Source organism: Pleurodeles waltl, chromosome 4_2, assembly GCF_031143425.1.
Source record: "Pleurodeles waltl isolate 20211129_DDA chromosome 4_2, aPleWal1.hap1.20221129, whole genome shotgun sequence".
In the NCBI taxonomy this organism is placed as follows: Eukaryota; Metazoa; Chordata; class Amphibia; order Caudata; family Salamandridae; genus Pleurodeles; species Pleurodeles waltl.
The window spans coordinates 31,101,662-31,125,617 of NC_090443.1; the positions used below are offsets into that span (position 1 = coordinate 31,101,662).

The 23,956-nt window shown below is 45.5% G+C and overlaps 1 protein-coding gene across 3 annotated transcripts in view; it reads left to right on the plus strand.

Annotated features, from left to right (window-relative positions):
- The window catches only part of PRKAG1 (protein kinase AMP-activated non-catalytic subunit gamma 1), a 242,857-nt gene that overhangs the window by 123,940 nt on the left and 94,961 nt on the right, over positions 1-23,956 (plus strand). For all 3 annotated transcript variants that reach the window (XM_069230492.1, XM_069230491.1, XM_069230490.1), the window contains exons 5-8: positions 1,805-1,863; positions 3,563-3,608; positions 3,991-4,045; positions 4,561-4,687. In XM_069230492.1, coding sequence (XP_069086593.1) covers positions 1,805-1,863; positions 3,563-3,608; positions 3,991-4,045; positions 4,561-4,687 — 287 coding nt within the window. The remainder of the gene's footprint in view (positions 1-1,804; positions 1,864-3,562; positions 3,609-3,990; positions 4,046-4,560; positions 4,688-23,956) is intronic.

Here is a 23,956-nt window from a genome sequence, read left to right on the forward strand (position 1 = left end):
TCCTCCTGGTGAGAACTTCTTTGAGTATTCATTTGGTGGCTTAATAGTTGTGGTACTCTCTTCTTGACTTAACTGCTTCATGTTGGACTCTGTCACTCTAGGGTGGACTCTATAGTTTCCAATTGGTGGCTTAACATTGCCTCCAGTGTTTCACTTATAGTGGGCTTCCATATGATATACATCTCTGGTATACCCCACTGATGCACATCAGTGACAGTTCTCTCTACCCTGCCTAGTGTATTCCTTGAAAAGGTGAATTACCTGCATGCTCATCTGTTCTGACACCCACTATTTGCGGCGCCGTCAACATAACGAAGTGAGAAACGCGTGGAGACATTTGAGGCTTACCATGGTCCTCATGCTTTTCCTTTCTCGACTGCTATTTCAAATTTTAAGACATTAATATGTCTCTGGCACTTTGGAACATCGAGTGAATATCTTTACTATAGCCTTGATAAAGTCTACCCAGACGAAACACGTGTCGGCTGTTGCTTATTTGGGCTGCTGTCCATTTGAAAAGGAATTCTGTTGTCATCATTTGATTCTGGCTCCAAGATGTCAGCTTGGGCCATATGCCATTGTTTCATCTAAAGACATTACGAGGAATAAGGCTGTTGCTTATTTGGGCTGCTGTCCATTTGAAAAGGAATTCTGTTGTCATCATTTGATTCTGGCTCCAAGATGTCCGCTTGGGCCATATGCCATTGTTTCATCTAAAGACATTACGAGGAATAAACTGGAACATTACAACGTTCTGGGATGTGCCGTGGTTTTCCTTCTCTGTTCTGACACATGTTGGCGCATGCCACACTTATGTGTAGCCATGTTTGCTGCATCATGCTTGTTCTACCTCGTATATCTCACTCCATTTGTCTCAAAAAGGACAAATTACAGCACAACCCTTTCAACAATGGACTCTAAAGGACATCCAAGAACACAACGCGAATCAGAGGGCTGCATGACCTCATCAGTGCTTTGAGATGCTTTTTAAATGATACGAACAAAATAGCTAGAACTCAACCTTTAAAAACGACCTAGGGCCTAGCAAGGATTAGATAAAGTGCTTCACAAATAACAATGAAATATATTGTGGCTTAAAGTAGTAAACATCTATAAAAAAGTAAAGACAAAGATGGCAGGCTGTAGCTTAACATCTCTGTCAGGTATAGTTTCAGTATCCCAGCCACTGCTTTCCTCCTTGGACTTACTGCTGGGATCTCACTGCAGCACTACAGGAACACTAATTCTGTCACACTGTTTCGGCTGCTTGCATGTCGTCCGGTACTGTTTGCGGATAGCTTACATCGACCCACGTGCATCTCCTTGCACTTAAGCTTGCAGCAGGTTTTCAGTACCCTGGCCCCAGAGCACCACCCTTCTTAGTTCTAGTGGGTCACGGTGGACTGTGATATCAGTATCAGGAGCTGGAACAGGCAATTTACTTTTGGGACATCTGGGTAGATGTAACACTTCAAGCTGCTCCAGGTCCTCCAGTGTGCACTCATATTCTTCAGCCATTGTTGTAACGGGTAAAGTGACCTCACTTTCAGAATTTGGAGGAAACATTTTCTTGGAACTGGATGTGGGTTAGGTTTTGTATTAAAACATGGCCATTGATTTTAGTTGCGGTCAGTGTTGGTTGCTTGTGGCACTGTGCAGGATTAAGTTTTGGAAAGTAGCTTCTATTTTCAATAGCAGGCTGTAGTGGGAGTGCGTTTTTGTGTGTGGAATGGTTTGTAGTGGTGTTGAAATGCAGCCCTGATGGCGACCCCTGAAAGCATAACACATTTCTTTATTTTCACAGGCATGTTGACTATCACTGATTTTATTAATATTCTCCATCGATACTACAAGTCTTCCTTGGTAAGTAACCTCCTGGGTTAATGGCAGCATGGGGAGGAATGCCTTCAGTTGCAAGGCTGATGAGATTCTTTTATAGGTTTCAGCTACTTTTATCTATGTTACTTTTTGCCTCGCCTCTCCCCTTGACAAAAGCAGCATAAAGAGATGAAGCAGAGAATGTTCCCCACACTCCACCACATCCCTTTTCAGCATCCAGCTTTTTACTTTTTTTGCTGTCACAAGTTGTCTTAACTTATTCACACACTACTTATTTCCTATGCTGTGGCTCACCTCTGAGCCTTTTTACTCATCTCCTCTCCATCTATACTCTGCCTTCATACTTTCCCGTATGCTACAACTGCGTCTAAAAATGTATATAATATCCTTTATGAGGGACTCCCAGCACGGACTAGAATTTGGGGCAGGCATGGTTCTTTGAGTTAGGACTGTGGGATGGTTGAAAGTGTCATTGAGAGCAACACGTTGAGAAGCTTTGATTCAATAAGGACCTACCTCTCTGTGCATCTTTACACTCACCTTTTACTGCTCTACCTATTGCGGTTGCGAATCATATTGCAGGGGTCTGTAAGCAGTGTGCATTGTGCTTAGTGTCATCTAGGTGGACAGGTTCTGCACTGACTAAAGCTGACTATGGACTGTCCTGGAGTCCACACCAAGGAGGCATTGTTGTGACTAGAGCATCCTGCCTGATATTTGGTGGGGGGACCCCCGAGCTGACATTGGTTAGAAACACTAAACCAGCATTGTCCTGGTCAGAGACCCACTGAACTGACAGTACCCTTGTCAGAGATCCTTTAGGCTGACGGGCTCGTTTCAGAGTCCCGTTGGTGTATCTTTGCGTTGGCCAAAGTCTATCTGAGCTGACATTGTCTTGGCCAGAGCCCTTCAGAGCTGATGTTCCCTTGGCCAGGGCCATTTTGAGTGGCTGCTGCCCTAGGCAAAACCCTCTGAGCTGGTGTTGTCTTGAGTAAAACTTACCATTGGTGTTTTCCTCACCAAAGCCTAAACTCACAAAGGATGTAGCCAAAACCCATTGAACTGATGTTGAACGTAGCTAGATCTCAGTGCTTAATTTGTAGTAAAATAAGTGCCATAAGCCCTCATCAGGTGGACACTGCAGCTTGCACCACCCATTGCCCCTGCCATTGATTGCCAGTGACAGCACTAACTCAATTACTAAACATTGCACTTCTACGAGTGTGACAATTCAGACAATTTCAGACGCCCAAATCTATAAGAATGTCTTGGGCAGCAGGTATTTTAGTTTGTATTGAATTAACACCTGTTGTTGTGCTCATCTCTAAGATAGGCAAAACAACACCACCATGTGGTAGACTGTCATAAGTACTGGTGTTGAAAATTAAGTGCTGGTGCCGAGCACGAAAACCACCAGTACAAAGTAAGGACTGCTAGAGCTTCTCTGAATTGACCTGGGTTTTTACCCCCAACTGATGCAGGTTAACCATCATTTCTTTGAGTAAATTCTGGTCTTGTAGAGGCCGCCTCTCTAAACTGACACTGACCTGATAGAAGGCTCTCTGAGTTGATGTTGGTCTGGCCATACACAATCGCACTGTTATGAAGCTGGTTTAGCACAAAATTATTTAGATCCTCTGACTTGACATTGAGCTCATATTGTCCTGGCGGGTGACCTTTTAAGCTGACTGAGAGCTGCGACCTTTACCGCTTTGTGTTCTAGGTGCAAATCTACGAACTGGAGGAGCATAAGATCGAGACATGGAGAGGTAAGGGGGGGACATCCATGTTTATCTCATTGCTTCCCCAACCTCAGCCCTCTACTCCTTTCCTAATCACTTGTCCCATCTTACCTGATCACAGTCCTCTACTTTGCAATTCCCCCTTCCCTGCACCTGAGCAGTTAAAGGTCTTTGAAAAGGTCTCTCCCTCATTGGACTCCCTCTCCATCTCTCTTTCTGGCTCCTCCATTGTTTATTTTTGTAAATGCTGCTAGTGTTATCTGCCCTTCGCATGCACTTTTCTGTATAGCTGCTTTGCAAGACAAAAACTCAGTACAAACACCAGGCTGCGTACCAGCAGCTAGGTAGAGCTTAGCTGGAGATTCATTTGTTGCTTTCATTTCAATACAGTCTTTCTTTCTCTTTTTAGAAGTATACCTGCAGGACTCCTTCAAGCCACTGGTCTGCATCTCTCCGAATGCCAGGTAAGGCTGTAAACATATACTTTGTGCTCTTAATGTTCTGCCCGTCTTATATATAGAAAGCAATCAACTGGCATCTGAACATTGCTGGTATGAGAGCGGGTCACGGGGAAGGAGTGGTTTGGTCGGAAGGCTGCAGCATCATAATAGAGGCATGATGGTTTAAGAATGCCTCTCAGGTGCCATGTAGCCTGTAGCTTCACTGCAGCAAGCAGAGGTGCTATTCCTATTTGTTCTTACCCAAAAGAATGAGTGCAGTGGACTGCTTAGCATTGCTGTTGGTGTCACTAACACTAGTATTTCTTCTTAACTCCTACTGTATTGCTCTTTAGCTCCATTGCTATTTAGCTTTTGTTGGCCTAGTGTGCTTATGCGTAAGGACTATGCCAAAATATCTGCTAGCATGGCTTCTGCTAAGCACAATCACCTACTGTGCCACTCGTGTGCTCCGTTTACCCCCCTCTCTTGCACACACTCCTTAAGTTTCTGTCTTGTTTTCATTCTCTGCTTTTTTCCAGCTTGTTTGATGCGGTGTCGTCATTGATTAGGAATCGTATTCATCGATTGCCTGTCATTGATCCGGACTCTGGAAATACCTTGTACATTCTTACCCACAAACGCATCCTTAAGTTCCTCAAGCTTTTCGTAAGTAACCCCTTCGCTACAATCTAGTGGAATTTCCCCTTACAGTGCTTTCTTTATTTTTATTAATTATATTTCAGCAACATTCTTAGGCTGTTACTTACCGTACATGAGGTGTGCTTCTTTACTTGAAAACAACAAGGGAACATTATCACTGTAAACAATCTGTTATGGGACTTTTTTTTTGTTTGGCTAGAGATGTTTTTTTCTTGTGTGTTAGTGTTGGTGCCTCTCTCTCCTCTTCCGTCATTCCCCAGTCATCACTTTGTTATCGACAGCCATGTATATCTGCTTTCCCTCTTCTCCCACTTGCTGTCTTCTTCTTTCTGTTAACAGACTACATTTCACTGTTTTCTAAGGGAACTAGCGATCATTAATGGTCTCGTCATTTGTGAATTGCTACATGTCAATGCCATGTTGAGTGGTTAGCATTCACATGGATGACATATTACATATCAATCATTTATTACTCGATATTGTCATAATACCTCTCATTTATATAAAGTAAACCCATTATGGATTGTTTGCTATTTTAGCTTGAATGGTCTGTTCAACAAAAGTAACAAGGAGAAAAAAACTCACAACCACCCTTTTATAGAGAATCTCATTCCCAGTTAACACACAGTTGTGAAACAGCAGCTGTTTAGTTTGAAATAGAAGTTCAGAACCAAAGCCTACAAGATTTTAGATCCACTGGGATGTCTCAGCCTTTAGGAGGAAAATGGAAAGCAGAGTGACAAAAGATAAAGAAGACGGGTAGCTAATCCATTTAAAATATGTTTCCTCTACTAACATTCACTCCTAGAGGAAGACTCAGGCCCTCTTAGTAAATGATTCCATCCTATCTCTCCCAGGAACCTCTCCGAAAGATTAGATACTTTGCCCAGACTGCCTTCACCTTATGTTAGATGGCTCAAAAAAAGCCCTGGCTGAGACCACCTAGGTGAATACACATTTTCCTTTTGTTTTGAGCTTAAAAGAAACCCTAAAGATAGCATTACACATTTTGTCACTTGATGTTTCCTCACATCTAGAAAGTCTGCCTTCCTCTCTAACGTCTCAGGGCTACAATACAGAAAGAGGAGGATGAGGACTTCACCCGTCACCTTTTTCTGAATTGCAGAATTCAGTAGCTTTTCTCTTCATTCTGCAGTTTTCAATGCATTAATCACTGTGCCACCATTTTTAGATTCCCATTCCTGGGCATCCTTGAAGATCTGTAGCACAGTGTTAATCAGCGACCTCCTTGCCTCTGCATTAAACTCCAAAAGGTCACCAAACACCATAGAGATTTCATGTGCGACAGAAACCTACAAAAGGTCTCATAAAACTCTCAGATTGGAATCCTTTCTCAAATTAACCATCTGTTCCAGTTTCTCTTAGAGCAGGCATGAGTTACCACATACATGGGTCTGACACAGTCTCTCCATTCATCTTTGATTGAGTCTTCAGATATCAAAGTCTGTCCCCTGCTTGTGCCTGTGCCCTTCCTCATTCACATCCCTTTGCAATAACTCCTCCACACTTAACACTTTAAAATCAGGCTAGATAGAGCTCGTTCTCACTGATCAGTTTTTCCTGAACTCAGTGATGTAGAACAGTAGGCCCCTTTCTCCTTCTGTCTGTTACAGATCCACCGATGGTTCTCGATAAACTTTATTTTGGTCTCCCTCCTGCATTTGTGGTTGATGAAGACTTTCTTATATCACCTTCTGTCTGCAGGAGCAACTACAGGCCCTAACAGGTGGCGGTATTCTTCAATGACGTAACAGTTCCTTGCATCCAGCACCTGGGTGTGCTGTAGGAAGGCCACGAGGATTCAAGTGTCTTTTCTTCCGACAAAGCTTTATACTTCTTATTCCCCTGGTACTATTTGCAGGACTGCTAAGGAGAAAGACATGCCGAGTTGTTACAGAATGTGCGTGATCTGGTCTTCTTGAAGTTATGAAGTAAAGTCCATTCAAGCTTTGTCTTATATTTAGGGTTTATAGCAAGATTTCCACCAGGACTAAAATCTTATTAAATGGAAATTTCTTAGAAATGGTGCATTTTTATTTTAAATGTTAGAATCCCACTGACCATGCTGTAGAGACATATTTTTTTATTGATACTGTAATTTAATGCTCATCTCGCAGACCATTTACTGTTAGTTGAGTCCTCCAAGTTTCCTGGTTTTCCTCTATCTCCCATTTCCCTATATGGGACCTTCCACTTTAGCAGCTTGTTATTGCCCGTCAGATGTGGCTTTATGGCAGCTGAGACCTTGCACCAAAGTCTGTTTAGTTGTGCCCCAAAAGTCCTGTTCTCATCTTTCTCAATGTACCTAATCTGTTTTGTACTGCCTTGTTATTAATCTCATGTGATTCCTGAAGTGCACCCTGTCACATACACCATGATCAATCATCCTCACTCTGTTTAATTATTTTTAGATAATATGACCTCAATCTAGCCCCTCATATTCCACATCTGCACACAGCATTCTACCCACACTTTCTTGGTCGGGTGTCCTTCTTTTTGACAGCTGACCCCATGACAAAAGACTCTCAGTCACCAGCCTAATGCAGATCCACCTCATCCCTGTGCTTTTGTGAAGTCCGGTCTTTCTTGTCTTCCACGCTGTGGTCTGCTGCTCTCTATCTTCTCATAGCAGGATACAAGAAAGTAGACGGATATTGTGTTGGCCACAAAGTAGACTGTACATTTTGCACAAACAAGTTTTTCTTTTATTACCCTAATACATATTATTGGTTGTTACTATTGTTTACTGCCTTGGCACCTTCTGTTTGAAGAGTAGGCTAGTCCAACACCATGCAAGCCTAATAGTCTAATAATGGTAGCCTTTTCAGAATATGTGCATTTTATTTAGGATGCTGGACAGACTACAACTTCCACTAACAGGTGATTTTTCCTTCTTGCAAAGGGAAGAGATGAATGATAAATCTTTGGATCATATACTTTGTATCCTTTTGCGGTTTAATGGTTGGTTCCACAGTAGGTCATAACGTTTTGAAATAAACTCGTAGCCATTGACAGAGAGAGAATCTAGGCAGATTCCATGAGATATCAAAAAGCCCTCTCTGATTTAGCCAGATCTTAATATTTTGTCTGTCCACACACTCTAGCCAGGAATTAATCACTCTCCGAGGCTAACAACATTCAACTGTTGGTCTTTTTTTTTTTTCTATAAAATCTCAAACAGTAGCAACGATGTTGGGATGGCGAATCTTTTCACATTGGACAACATTTTATAATTTCCATTTTATTTTGTGAGAGTACTGAACAGTTTTAGATATTGGTATAGAGAACACACCATTTAAGTTGAGTTGAATGCAACTGTTGTAAATCGCTGAAGAACACAATTGTGTATCTACTGGGAGCCATTCACTCATGATAAGCTTTTGGGTGATGCTTGCATTTGGTTCCAGACTAAGGTTTGTCGTAGGGATACCAGAACAGTGCACTGCTCAATAGCATGATGACTTTTTCATCTAATCAATGTGTCCTAGTAGGAGAGTGAGATTTTGTTGCAGTAGTCTCCCAACTTTTTGCCTGGTGTTTGAAGTAATTTTAATTGAGGTGCACTGGGTTCCTGCTAACCAGGTCCCCAGGGCCAGTATTGTTTCCCCAAATGGCAACACCTTTTGCACCGCTGTAAATCCCTATTAAATAGTACCTCCCTGAGGGCTGCAGCATATATTGTTCCACCCTTAGGGACTCCTCACCTAGCTCATGCAGACTGCCATTGCAGGCTGAATGTCTTGGTGCAGTCTAACGTGAAAACACAACATGGCAAACAGCCTGTGTGCCATGGCCACTAACACTGCATGCAATATACGTCAGTCACCCCTAAACAGGCCTTACAGGCCTAAGGCAGGGTGCAATATATTACATGTGTGGACATGTCTGCAAGAGCAGATATGTCCCTGCTATATCTGTATAAATTCTTAGACATAGTAAGTGATCAGGGAAGCCATTTTAAATACACGTGCTGGACACTGGTCAATACAATTTCCCCAGCTACATGATGGCTTCTTTGAAACTAGGGATGTTTGGTATCAAACATCTCGTATTAATAAACCCCCACAGATTCCAATGATGGATTTATTAATACATGCATACAGATTGCACATTAGATGTGCCTCCTGAAAAACCTACCAACAAATAGTATGTTGGCTGACTGGTCTTAACCAGCCTGCCACCAACAGAATGTTTCTGTCCCCCAGGGGTGAGAGCTTCTGCTCTCTGGCGGTCAGAAACAAAGCCTGCTCTGGCAGGGGTGTTACACACCCCTTCCTACAGGATGACCTGCGAATTAGCATTCCAAGGCAGGGGGCTTCGAAGAGCTCACTGTCTTTGGTATACGAATCTGGCTTCGCTAAGAGAAGAGGAGATGCCCACCCCCCAGTCCCCATCGCCTCGACCCAGGGCCCATTTGGTGCCTGGACATGTGGGAAAATTAGTAGTCCAAGAGGTGTGTCCATATTCAAGGCCAGTTCCACTCCTAAGGTGAGCTACCTGATGTGGACACGAAATTTGGAAGTCTATTGTCTTGGTGATGGCAGTACTAGGAACTCTAGGACAGGGTTATACCTATTTCTCACAGGTAGTAGTAATATAGGAGGTGTAGTGACCCCAGGGGTAAGTAGCCCATTTGTTTCTACCCTACACTCCCCTAACACTCCTAAATTCACTGTGTAGTGGAGCTCCAGAAAATGAGATGCTGCTGCCCTGACAGAAGAAGACGGACTCTTAAAAGTCGCAAAAGCAAGAACATTAAGCCAACAGCTGACTTGGACCACCCTCCCCACCCTGCCTGAGGTCCTTGACAAATGTGCCAGATATGACTTGTCCTGCAACTGCCTGTGCCTCCAAAAGCCTGGGACGACTGCCGGCCTTCATCCAAGGCCCAGGAACTCCTGTGGAGTAGCTGGGATGCTCCTCTGCATCCTGCAGGCACCCCAGAAAAACTGCGAGTACTCCGGACCACCAAAGCACAACACCGGAAAGCACCACTGCATCCATGTCTGCTAGCCTGAGTTGAAGTGGCCTAACGGTGCCCGACCCTCCAGAGACCAAGCCCACCTCAAGTTTGCCAACTGTGTACTTCCCTACACTGCCTGCAGCCTCTTTGTGCCTGTACAGGGAGTGATCCAGTGACACAAAACAGATGCCTTGGGACACCTCTGCACCTGGGCACCCCATCCCTAGGAGAAGAGGACCAAAGGGGTGTCTATGTCTCTGAGCATCATTAGACCTGAGTCATGTGTATCACCTATTGACTGTGTGCATGCAGCAAATGTTAAACACTCCTCTCTGATAAGCCTCAGGCTGCTCGACCATACTACCATCTAAGAGAGCACATTGGGATTGCTAGAGCAAGCTCCTGTCCACTTATAAGGGAACCCCTGGACTCTTTGCATGATATACCTCATTTTGGTATACCATATAGGGAGCCAGTTTCCTACATTGGTGGATCAATGGTGGGATACAAGACTTGTCATTTGCTATCACTCTGTTAATGAGTGATTCCACTAAGGAATCCAAAAATATCTTTATTTAGAAACATTTTTTTCCAATGTTCAATTTTTCTAAATTCTTTCAAAATCAACTTTTAGTTCCTTGTGTTAAGTCCCCCAGTCCAAACTGTTTGGAATATAAAATTACTCTAGTTAGTTAGGCCCCTTTTAGAAGTAGACTTAGATCTGCTTTAAGCCCATGACTGAGGCAGCAGGTCCATCCTAGGAGCTCAACCTAGGCCCCTACAAAGATCTTAAGACAGTCCAACTTAAGGCCCTCTGCCGAGCATGGAAACTTGCCATGTGGTCTAAAGCCCATCTGCAAGAGTTGCTTGCAGAAAACGATAGAGCCATGGCAGGGAAAGAAACCCCCAGTGTTAATAGGGAAGAAGATCACTTCTGACAGTTCCCCAGCAATTGTAGATAGTGAATATGGAGTAGTATGGAATTTGACACACCTGGATGTTGTGTCCCTGTAAAAAGGAAGCAACCGGCTGTAAGGCCATATGGCCGACCCTGCATTTCCACAGGTGCTCAATGAGCAGCTTGTGCGATACACTGTTGAACGCTGCACTCAAATCAAATGATATTACGTGGCAGATGCAGCAACTTTCCTTCCAAACTTTCATAGTAAAATATGTCTAACACGGAAGCATAGGCAGCAAAACAAGCTTCTTTCACGTGCACTGAACAGGTACAGCACAGCCAGGAACGGGACAAGCATCTCTCACACATATACACACGTTGACACACACTGAACTGAGCCCACTTTTTCAGTACTCTCACTCAATTGGTCCTCTACTTTTCCAACTTACCATTTGTCACCCTCAGATGACCCAAGAGATGCTTATCTAATCTTGATAAACCTTTGGTTGTCCTCCCCCTTCTATGAACTGTCAGCATGTCCTCACACACCTGCTGCACTGATGAACCCTCAGCCAGCGCTTAGAGACCCTGTGCCCATCACTACCAGCCACCCAGGCCTCTGGAACGCCCTCTGTAGGCCCTTGAGGCCTTACCTATGCATTCCCTCTTTTCATTTTTATTTAACCTCCGATATCGGTACAACATATTTACTATCTCTCATACCATCAGTCTTATCTCCAAGAGAGCCTCTGTCCCTCTGTGACCCTCATAGCGTTTTAGAAACATCCGCTACCTCTAGAGCTCTTTCACAAGCCTTCAAGGAGCCTGCGGGTCCCTACCGGCATGCCCCACGTTGCCCACCTAATGAGCCTCCAGTCATCTGCATTAATTGGACAGCCACGCGCTTCAAGCAAACTACTGACTTTAAGCTGTTCTTAGGCACTCCCAGTGTGTGTATATATGTGTGTATGTATATATATATATATATATATATATATATATATATATATGTTCGATGGCATGTGTAGCTGCAGATACACATCCTGTGCATATCCCACCACCTAGTGATGGGCTCGGAGTGTTACAAGTTGTTTTTCTTCGAAGAAGTCTTTTCGAGTCACGAGATCGAGGGACTCCTCCCCTTTCGGCTCCATTGCGCATGGGCGTCGAGTCCATCTTCGATTGTTTTCTTTACGCCATTGGGTTCGGACGTGTTCCTCTTCGCTCCGTGTTTCGGTTCGGAAAGTTAGTTAAATCGCGGAAAATTTGACGGTATTGTTTGCGTTCGGTATCGGGTTAGTTAACGCAGATCGACACTGAATTAAAGAAGAGCTCCGGTAGCCCTTCGGGGCTTCTACCCCCTGGCGGGGCCTGGTCGGCCCGACCGCGTGCGTCTTCAAGGCTCATGGAACGGACCCCATTCCGCTTCTGCCCCGAATGCCATAACAAGTATCCATACACAGATCAACATCTGGTCTGTGTTTTGTGTTTGTCCCCTGAACACAAAGAGGATACTTGCAAGGCCTGTCGGGCATTTCGGTTGAAGAAAACGCTACGGGACCGGAGAGCACAAAGGCTTCAAATGGCATCGGCGCTGCCAGGACACCACGACGTCGAGGAAGAAGAAACTTTCTCCATTGCTGACTCGGACGAGCCCGAAACAGAGCAGACGCCGAAAACCGTGAGTAAACCAGCCCCGGCCAAAACTCACGCCAAAATCATGAAGGCCCAGGAGACGCCACCGCCGGCAGGCCATGGCTTAACCCGTAAAATCAGTGACCGTCCATCAGCACCGAAAAAGGGCACACACGTGTCGAAGTCATCCGACTCCGGTCGAGATACTGGCACAGAACATACTCGACACCGAGACCCTGGTTCCGATCAAACTCGACATCGAGATACCGGCACCGAGATAAGTCGGCACCGAGAGATCGGAACACCGAAACCGAAAAAAGTGGCTTCGGAGCCAAAAAAACGGTGGAATAAGTTTCGGTACCGAAACATCCAGCTTCGGAGCCGAAAACAAGCTCCTACTCCGAAGAACAAGGCCTTTCAGCACAACTGCAAGGCCATAAATTTGGACAAGAGCTAGAAGCAGGGGAGACAGATTATACACAAAGAAGGCTCCATATTCAAAAGGATACAGGGAAAATAAGAACTCTCCCTCCTATAAGGATGAAAAGGAAACTTGCTTTCCAAGACAAAGAAAAACAACCACAAGCAAAAGTGGCAAAAGCAGTAACTCCACCTCACTCTTCGCCACAACCATCACCACACCACTCACCGCAGCTGTCACCAATTGCAACACCCCCTATGATGCAATCTCCAACGCACACAGGGATGAGCCAGGATGACCCAGATGCATGGGATCTCTATGATGCGCCTGTATCAGACAATAGTCCAGACTGCTACCCAGCAAGACCATCACCACCTGAAGACAGTACTGCCTACACGCAGGTGGTGTCCAGAGCAGCGGCTTTTCACAATGTGGCACTGCACGCTGAACCCAACGAGGATGACTTTTGATTTAATACTTTGTCGTTGACACACAGTCAGTACCAAAGTCTTCCAATGTTACCAGGGATGTTGAAACACGCGAAACAAGTATTTCAAGAACCCGTCAAAGGCAGAGCCATCACACCTAGGGTGGAGAAAAAGTACAAGCCTCCCCCTACAGACCCCGTGTACATCACACAACAACTGACACCTGACTCAGTAGTAGGGGGCGCAGCACGTAAAAGGGCTAATTCACACACCTCTGGAGATGCACCACCACCTGACAAGGAAAGTCGAAAGTTTGATGCAGTGGGGAAAAGAGTTGTAGCACAAGCGGCCAATCAATGGCGCATTGCCAATTCCCAGGCGTTATTGTCAAGATATGACAGGGCTCATTGGGATGAAATGCAGCACTTTATAGAACGTCTGCCCAAAGAGTTCCAAAAGCGTGCACAACAAGTGGTGGAAGAGGGCCAAAGTATCTCGAACAACCAGATAGGATCGGCAGTGGATGCAGCGGTCACAGCCGCAAGAACTGTGAATACAGCAGTAACCATTCGGAGACACGCATGGCTACGCACTGTGCTGCTTTACTCTTCAGAATATCAAAACTATGCACTTCAGGATATTTTAAGGCACAATGTAAAGCAATCACTCTCAAACACCTTCGTAAGTAGAATAATCAAGTTTATTTAAGGGGCAAGTTCTCAGCTAGCAAAACTAAACCACACTAATATATATATCTATACATCAGGAGAATAACATGAGAATAATGATAAAGATATAAGCACTCTGTGAATAATTGCAAGAGTAAGTGCATATAATACAAGCACACACAATATACCTCAATGCTCAATAGCATGAAAATGACTGCAAGAATAAGTGCATATTACGCGCGCACACACAATATACTTCAATGCTCAATAGCATGAAAATGACTGCAAGAATAAGTACATATTACGCGCGCACACACAATACACTTAATAAATTGAAAAGCTTCACCGAAAAGAGCGTCTGCATCCCTCCGCCGTACACAAAGCTGGGGAACCCAAATCAGCTGGCACAGGGAGCCTCTGTTCGGGACAATCAGTCCTCCTGGCGTTGCGTCCAACCCAGAAGAGAGTTCCTCAACCAGCCCATCCAGGCCCCCAACTTTTATAGTATCTACTAACGCCCAGGAGTCTTTTCTAGAAAAAGACCCCCTCCTTTACAAATTGTGCAATCGGCGGTACCTTGTTCACCCTTCGAGACGTCTCCTCAGAAGGGGCCAAGTTCCCAGGAGAGGACTCCAAGGTGAAGCTTGCATTCCTCCTTGTGTACAGGCGCATCCCCCTGTTGTTCTTACTGATAGCTCGTGGAATGTAAATAGTGCCCTTCGTACCAGGCAGATGGAGCGAAGTTGAGCAGAAAAACACCCCACCCTTCAGCTTGCCGAAGCTTGTGGAAAAACACAGAACAGTGCCTTACGCACCGAACCAGACTCGACAAAATGGAGTCGTGAACCAAAATGGAAGCGAAGGCCAATGAAAGCAGAGGCCAATGGTCCACACTCTGCACCACTGTTTACCTTGCACGTAGTGCTGCCGCATGCACGTAGTGTATGTAGCAATACATTTCCACCCTTGGACCATTTGGCCAACTTACAACTAAGTATATCCTATAAGCTGAAATGGCAATGCTCTTGGGCGACACTGAGATAGAAGGTTAGGCACACACTGAATACAACAACATAATGAAATTAAAATAACGGTTATGATAATGATTACACCAAAGATATAACGCAGTTGGCCTAAATTAGGCAGCCATCCAAAAGCCCAATCCCACCACCCCTTGTCAACATCCTGCTGCACCCCCTTCACCTACTTATGCAGGGCCTCTATGTGGGAGTTGATTGATATGGAGTGGTCGGATAAATTGAAGCAACATAATCCTTCAAAATCACTGCAGCCATGGTTGTGTTTAAGCAGTAAATAATCAATAGCAGCGCGATTCTGCAAAGCAGCTCTTCTAATTCCCTGTACATCTAATAACAGCTCAGCTAAGGCAGCTGATGTATAGTTAATATTCTTGACTACTAAACATGCAAGTTTATTAATAACTCTGGTATTATATACTGCAAGTCCTGGCACCCCTACGATGGAACCAGCTAAACTAACATATTCTGTTTTGGACAGCAATGAAATTTCAGAATCACAGTCCGTAGGTAATTGAATAGTGTCTCTGGTATAGCGAGGGTGTAGAGCAGTATCCATAGGAAACATGAGAAAGCCTAAGCGTGACCAGGCACAAGGCCCTCCGGTTAGATTGGCTGGAATATAAGTAAAAGAAAGATTACCACAAGAAAAGAGCCAACCTTTAGGCAACTTAACATTTTGAATGTGGCTGGCAGCAGGCACCACATGTTGGCAAAACATCGAATTATTTACATTCAAACAGGTTAGGTCAGTCCGTGAGTGGCACAACGTCCGTTGTGCAGCAGTTAAGTTTTTGTCTCTTTTCTCCAATTTGAGCTGAACACATTTACCTATTTTCATAGGATCACAGGTCAATGAATAGCACACATCCCCATTTGAGATGTTAAACGTGAGTATAGATGTCATGTTCCTCCATAACCGCCTGCCCACCTCCGGGCAATGACGGCAGTACTCATAGAGTGACAGATGGGAGCGAACGTCACTCACATCCACCATTCCATCCTGGTTTGTATTGTTAAAGATGTGTAATAATACAGCAGCAGGAGTGGGCACTGCCACTAGACAAGTGGTAATCAAATCTTGAACGCTTTGCATGTTACTCATACAGAAGTGAGATATATTCAGCACTTCCTGCGCTAGATGAATCCAAACATTGTTCGGTTGATGCAGCAGCGTTGGCATCTGCGGCTGACGGTTGAATTTTTGGGCTATGAGCCCCTCCCGCTCCCCGGTGGAGTCTCCCGAACGGGCTCCATACACCACACTCATGGCACAGGCACTCCACAGGATGATCTGAAAAGAACAAAGGACAAAACACGTATTATCATTCTCGCAGATAGCATTTGTCAGCGGGAACATGTTCCCATTTGTCTTGACCAGGTCGCATAACTACCAGGACATTGTCTGGTCCAGTGGCGATGACATCAGCGGGTTGAGGAGGGTTATTTGGGGATTCAATCCACACTTTGGCCCCTGGGTTCTTGTCAGTAGATCCGAACCCTCCTTTGCCTCTCACAGTGAGAAGAGCTGGGGCGCTCCCCTTCTTAACAACACCTCCATAAACCGGCATAATGACAATTTGGGCAACGCGATCACCAGGTTGCACCACTAGGTCTGTGTCACCACTGTTCAAGAGAATGACTTTCAACTCGCCTTGGTAGTCTGCATCTATCACGCCTCCTAAAACTTGGATGCCCCTCAAGGCAAGCCCAGATCGAGGGGCGATCAGACCGTAATGCTCAGGGGGAATCTGAATTCCCACCCCAGTTTCAATCAGAGTGATGTCTCTAGGTTTCAATCGATGCATGTGTAAAGCATGTAAGTCAAGTCCTGCAGATTCTGGTGTAGCTCGATATGGGGCCAAAGCTCCTGGAGCTGTTTCCCCAATACACAATGGTATTGCTCGTTGTAAACGGATTAATCTGTAAAGCAGGTGTGAGCATTCTCATGAGAGGTGTCTCAGCATTTGTAAGGGGTCGGTTGTTCAAAATTTGCAAAGCATCATACAAATTATCCCTCCACCCCTTTAGTGTCCCATCATTCAGTTTACGCAATTGTTCTTTCAGCAACCCATTCATTCTCTCAATCAGTCCCGCTGCTTGTGGGTAGTAAGGTATGTGAAAAATCCACTCAATATTGCGTTGTGCACAATAGTCCTGCACTAGTCTGCCCTTGAAGTGGCTGGCGTTATCACTTTGAATCTGGAGTGGCACTCCATAGTACAGAATCAACAGATCTAGTGTTTTCAGAGTGCTTTGCTGAGTTGCGCGCTTGCAGGGAAAGGCTATGAGATAACCAGAGTAAGTGTCTACCACAGTGCAGGCATACTGACACCGTCTGCTCACTGGCATTGGTCCAATGTAATCAATCTGCCCTGGCAATTTACCTCTACCTAGCTGGCCTCTCACCACCTGTGGGACCGGTCTGTGCTGTGCATGCTGACAAATGGGACATTCAATGATCGCTGTTTTAATCAAATCTAGGGGAAGATGCATCCCTCTAATCTCAGCCCACCTGTGAGTAGCCTTTTCTCCAAGATGTCCGCATTTCTGGTGTGCCCATTTAGCCATTCCCACCAAATCAGAACTCTGCGCCTCCACTTCAGCCTCTTGAATCTTGGCTCGATCGTCTACAAGACAATTGAACCATCGGTCTAATGAATCAGTTGGACAGTGAGCGTCCACATGATAGACAGTCACGGTGCTTTGAGGTAACATTTCCCAGATCTCCTGCCATAACTCCTTCCCCCATACCTCTTTGTTATGGATTTTGTACTGATGTGCATGCCACGTGGGAAGCCAAGTAGCTAACCCATTGGCGGTAGACCAGGAATCTGTATAAATGTGACATTTTCCGGGTAGCTCCTGTTTTAAAGCCTGATACACGGCATAAAGCTCTGCATACTGGCTACTTTTTCCCTGTCCTGTAGTTGTCAAAAGCTTCTTGGTAATAGGATTATAGGACACTGCCTTCCAGTGCCTTTTCGCTCCAACATATTTTGCTGAACCATCTGTGAACCACACATGTTTTTTGTCATCTGCAGACAAGTCTGCGAACGGCTGGCCCCACCCTACTGGGGATTCACACACTGAAGGTACATCATGCAACATTTCGGAATTCTCCACTGGAGCCTGCGCTACCTGCTCATGCAAAACGGCGGTCCCTTTTGGACCCGCTCGTGCCCTGTCCTGGACATACCATTTCCATTTTATAATGCTGGCTTCTTGCGCATGTCCAATTCTATGAGTTTTTGGGGAACTCATCACCCACTGCATGATGGGAATTTCAGGCCTTAAAATCACATTGTGTCCCAGTGTAATTTGCTCAGTATCAACCAGGGCCCAATAGCAGGCCAGCAGCTGCTTCTCAAAGGGAGTATACCGCTCTCCTGCCTCAGGTAACTTCTTTGTCCAAGATCCCAGGGGCACCCTCTTTCTTCCTTGTTTTTGCCATAAACTCCAATTGGCATACTGCCCCTGGACTGTCACATTCAACTCAATGTCTCCCTCTCGAATCGGCCACAAATCCAAAGCATGCTGAATGGCGTCTTTCGCCAATTCAAACGCGCGCTGCTCCTGCTCTCCCCATTCAAACGCATTTTTCTTTCGTGTAACTTTGTACAATGGGGCCAAAATCTGAGACAAATGGGGTATATGTTGTCTCCAATACCCGAAGAGTCCAATAAAACTCTGGGCTTCCTTCCGATTTCGCGGTACTGCGAATTCCTTAATCTTTTGTTTCACTTTTGGCAACACTTCTCTGTGTCCCTGATTCCACTGAATGCCCAAAAATTTCACGTTCTGAGACGGTCCCTGCACTTTCTCGGGGTTAATCTCCCACCCTTGATTCTGCAAATGTTCCACTACCCTGTCTAGCTGAATTTGCACCTGTTCTTGCGTCTCTCCCTGCATCATCACGTCATCTATATAGTGAGAAATTTGCACTCCAGGGACCACTGGTACTTCATCCAAATGCTCTGCCACCAGCCGGTGGCAGATAGTGGGGCTATGTAAATACCCCATGGGTAATCTACAGAAGGTGTACTGACGCCCCGCCCACTGGAATGCCAGCTGAGGCTGGCTCTCAGTAGCTATTGGTATCGTAAAGAAGGCATTGGCAATGTCAATGGTCGCATACCAAGTCCCACTGTGTTTCTGTATGTTCTCAATCAAGGTAATGGTGTCTGGGACCGCTGCAGTCAGAGGAGGTGTATGTTTATTCAATTGGCGATAATCAATGCAAATCCTCCAACTGTTATCACTTTTACGAACAGGCCAGAGGGCATTATTCCACGCAGTGGTGATGGGAACTATTACCCCGGCCTCTAGTAAATCATGTATAGTCTGGCTAATCTCCTCATGTCCTCCCGGTATTCTGTACTGTTTCATTTGAATCACCTTAGTAGCTTGGGGAAGTGTTACCGGAGGAATCTTCAACAGCCCCACCCTTGCGGCGGCTATTGATATAAATCTTTTGGAACCAAATTGATAACATCCATCTTCCAAATGTAGGGTCATCCCTTTCAAAATGTCAATTCCAATAATGTATTCGGGAATGGGCACAATCAGGACAGTGTATTCTCTCTTTGGAAGTGCCCCTATTTTCATGGGAACCACTATCTGCACTGCCGGGGTTTCTTTTCCGCCCATTCCCGTAATGGTAAAGTACTGTCCCCTGAATTTTCTTGGATTGACATGAATCAAAGTGGCCTCCGCTCCGGTGTCAACGAGGGCTCGAACTTTTTGAACATTTCCACGTTTCCAATAAATTTCTACTTTGACATGAGGTCTGTTATCTTTGCGAGCCCATCCCTGCACCGGAGTTTGGCCTGTTTCCTAATCTATTTTCACTCTGCGCACATCAGAGTCTGCCCAAGTCAAATCTGGATACAGTTTGCAGTAATTCTCAGGGAACTCCTCCTCCCTGTCTCTGCTTCGCAACTTCTCTGAGCTTACCAGCTCCCTCTCCCACTCTCTTCCTCGAGTTTTCCCAGAACCTGTCAGTTCCCGGTCTCTCTCCCTGCTCCGGGTTCCCTCTGCGCTTCGGTGCTCTTCCTCCCAATTTCCGTCCTCTGGGGATCTCTCTCTACTGTGGGGTTTTCTCCCTCTCTCTCCCTTTTCACTCTCACGCTCCTCCCCTCCTGCCTTCCTCTGGTTCACCACTTTGTTATCCTTCTTGTTCCCTTTCCTACTCCCCTCCTTTTTATCCAAACGCGTTTGCGGTACATTTCCCACAGGTCCTTGGTGCTTATCCCATCGATTTCATTCCTGGTCACCCCATCTCGCATCAAGGCCTGAAACATGTCTCGCCTTGTCACCCTGTTGTTATCAGTACGATTCTCAGACCGTGAATTCCTCTCTGGCTTAGCCCATTCTCCTAAATCACTTAACTCACGCACCGCTTCTACCACCTGAGACAATGGGTTACCCGTCTGATTAATTAACAAAGTCATGATGACATGCTTATATGCAGGAGGAGCGGCCCTAATCAGCCGGTTTCGCACAGACACACTTAAAATTCCATTCATCAAATCATGGGCATTACCCATAAAGATAGCTGTTTTCATCCCTTCTTCCTTCAATCTCTGTACTGCATCTCTCAAAGTATACCAGGGTTTATCATTAGGCGGCCAGTCTGACTCTGTCGGATACTTCTGAGCACACCCTTGCGCAGCTAGCTCTAACAAATTGGTCATGGGACCATTCCCTGGATAGGTTCTAAACTCATTTTGAATAACCGGGTCTGTACTTAACATACAAAGCCTCGGGGCGTCGCCGTGATCCAATTGGACCCCCTGGCCCCCCATATCGTGCACCCGCACCAACCACGTAAGCAATGTTTCCCCAGACCTCTGTCGAAATCTGTCTATCACATCACTTAGTTCTTGCTGTGTATAATCCTCCAGGGCATCCAACATCACCCCACCAGGATTAGCTGGGCTATGCTGTAACTTTCGCCGATATATGGGCTGCGCACGGACAACATTCCTGCGCTCTGTCTTCTCCTGTCTAACATCTTGGCAGTCATCGCCCCCGGACCCATCTGAAAAATCAGATGTATCCCAGATGTTTCCATCCCAAAATTCAGGTTCAAAGGCTAATCCTGCCTGAGAGATAGCTAAATGCACCTTCTTTTTATTAACTTTCCCTCTTCGTTTCTTGTGTTTATATTTAGCTACGCTAACAGCCGTTCTCTCCGCAACCAGTTGGTACATTTCCAACTTATCACTTAATAATTTATTTTGACAAGCTAGCATGGTAGAGGAATTTCGGGCCTCTACTAACTCCTTCTCCAGCTGCTCGTGGTCTTTTTGTAACTGTAAACATTTTTCATACAACTTTCGGTACGCAGAAAGCAAGATCCAGCCTCGCCTCCCCAACGCACAAACCTCCCTTCCCTTGTCAATGGAAACTTTCCGTAAACATATAAGAAGATCTTCAGGTTCCACATTTAACATACACGCATTCCAATTTTCACACAAACCAGCACAACGTGACCATTCCTGAGCTAAAAGTTTATACGGAGCGGTTTCCCACCCCGGTATTTCTATGTCTGGATTTGCTACTTGAGAACCTGCTTTTGAGCTCGCTTTGATCTTATTAAGCATTTTCCCTTTTTTTTTTTTTCGAATCCTGCAAACGACTACGCCAATTTGTGCTGCTTTACTCTTCAGAATATCAAAACTATGCACTTCAGGATATTTTAAGGCACAATGTAAAGCAATCACTCTCAAACACCTTCGTAAGTAGAATAATCAAGTTTATTTAAGGGGCAAGTTCTCAGCTAGCAAAACTAAACCACACTAATATATATATCTATACATCAGGAGAATAACATGAGAATAATGATAAAGATATAAGCACTCTGTGAATAATTGCAAGAGTAAGTGCATATAATACAAGCACACACAATATACCTCAATGCTCAATAGCATGAAAATGACTGCAAGAATAAGTGCATATTACGCGCGCACACACAATATACTTCAATGCTCAATAGCATGAAAATGACTGCAAGAATAAGTACATATTACGCGTGCACACACAATACACTTAATAAATTGAAAAGCTTCACCGAAAAGAGCGTCTGCATCCCTCCGCCGTACACAAAGCTGGGGAACCCAAATCAGCTGGCACAGGGAGCCTCTGTTCGGGACAATCAGTCCTCCTGGCGTTGCGTCCAACCCAGAAGAGAGTTCCTCAACCAGCCCATCCAGGCCCCCAACTTTTATAGTATCTACTAACGCCCAGGAGTCTTTTCTAGAAAAAGACCCCCTCCTTTACAAATTGTGCAATCGGCGGTACCTTGTTCACCCTTTGAGACGTCTCCTCAGAACGGGCCAAGTTCCCAGGAGAGGACTCCAAGGTGAAGCTTGCATTCCTCCTTGTGTACAGGCGCATCCCCCTGTTGTTCTTACTGATAGCTCGTGGAATGTAAATAGTGCCCTTCGTACCAGGCAGATGGAGCGAAGTTGAGCAGAAAAACACCCCACCCTTCAGCTTGCCGAAGCTTGTGGAAAAACACAGAACAGTGCCTTACGCACCGAACCAGACTCGACAAAATGGAGTCGTGAACCAAAATGGAAGCGAAGGCCAATGAAAGCAGAGGCCAATGGTCCACACTCTGCACCACTGTTTACCTTGCACGTAGTGCTGCCGCATGCACGTAGTGTATGTAGCAATACACGCACCTCCGGATTTAAGCCCGAAATCCAACAGGCTGTGCTTAATATGCCTTTTAATGGACAGCAGTTGTTTGGGCCGGAGGTGGACACAGCTATAGAGAAGCTGAAAAAAGACACTGATATGGCCAAGGCCATGGGCGCGCTCTACTCCACACAGAGCAGAGGCACATTTAGGAAGACACAATTTAGAGGGGGGTTTCGGGCCCAAAGCACAGAACCCTCAACCTCACAATCCAGACCCACATACCAGGGCCAGTATCAGAGAGGAGGCTTTCAGGGACAATACAGAGGTGGACAGTTCCCTAAAACTAGAGGAAAGTTCCAAAGCCCAAAGACACCTCAAAATAAACAGTGACTTCAGTGTCACAAATCCCCAACACATAACACCAGTGGGGGGGAGACTCACAGATTTTTACCAAACCTGGGAAGAAATAACAACAGCCTTGTGGGTCTTAGCCATTATCCAACATGGTTATTGCATAGAATTCCTACAATTAACACCAAATGTGCCTCCAAGAACACACAACTTGTCCAAACAGCACTTGGATCTATTACAACTAGAAGTCCAAGTGTTGTTGCAAAAAGATGCAACAGAACTAGTACCCAATCATCAGAAAGGAACATGTGTTTATTCCCTGTATTTTCTAATACCCAAAAAGGCCAAAACTCTGAGACCCATCTTAGATCTCAGAACACTAAGGGGGTCATTACGACCTCGGTGCCGCGGGAGACAGAATACCGCCATTGCTGGCGGTATTTCTGTCTCCCTATTATGACATTTCCGCTGGCCCAGTGGAAATGTCACATCAACATTGCTGCCGGCTCATAATAGAGCCGGCGGCAATGCTGATGTGCATTCGGGCAGGGAAATGCGCAACAGGGCTATGCCTGGCGGCCCCTGCACTGACCATGCCAAGTGCATGGGCAGTGCAGGGGCTCCCCAAGTCCCCTTACCGCCGGCCTTTCCATGGCGGTGTGTACTGCCATGGACAGGCCGGCGGTCAGGGACTCATAATCCCCAGGGCAGCGGTGCATGCACCGCTGCCCTGGGGATTATGAAAGCCAGGCAGAATCCTGGCGGCAAAGTGGAGGGGCCGGCGGTATGGGTGTGGCTTTTCCGCCACGGTCATAATTGGTGGCGGAACACCGCCAGCCTGTTGGCGGTGTTGCCGCCAGGGTCGTAATGACCCCCTAAATCTTTACATCAAATCAGATCACTTTCACCTGGTGACACTTCCAGACGTAATCCCCTTGCTCAAACAACAAGACTACATGCCATCATTAGATCTCAAGGATGCGTACTTCCATATACCCATACATCCTTCACACAGGAAATACTTAAGGTTTGTAATCCAAGGAGTACATTACCAATTCAAAGTTACCATTCGGGATAACAACAGCACCAAGGGTATTTACAAAATGCCTTGCAGTAGTAGCAGCCCATATCAGAAGACAGCACATACACGTATTCCCGTATCTAGACGATTGGCTAATCAAAACCAACACGCAGGAACAG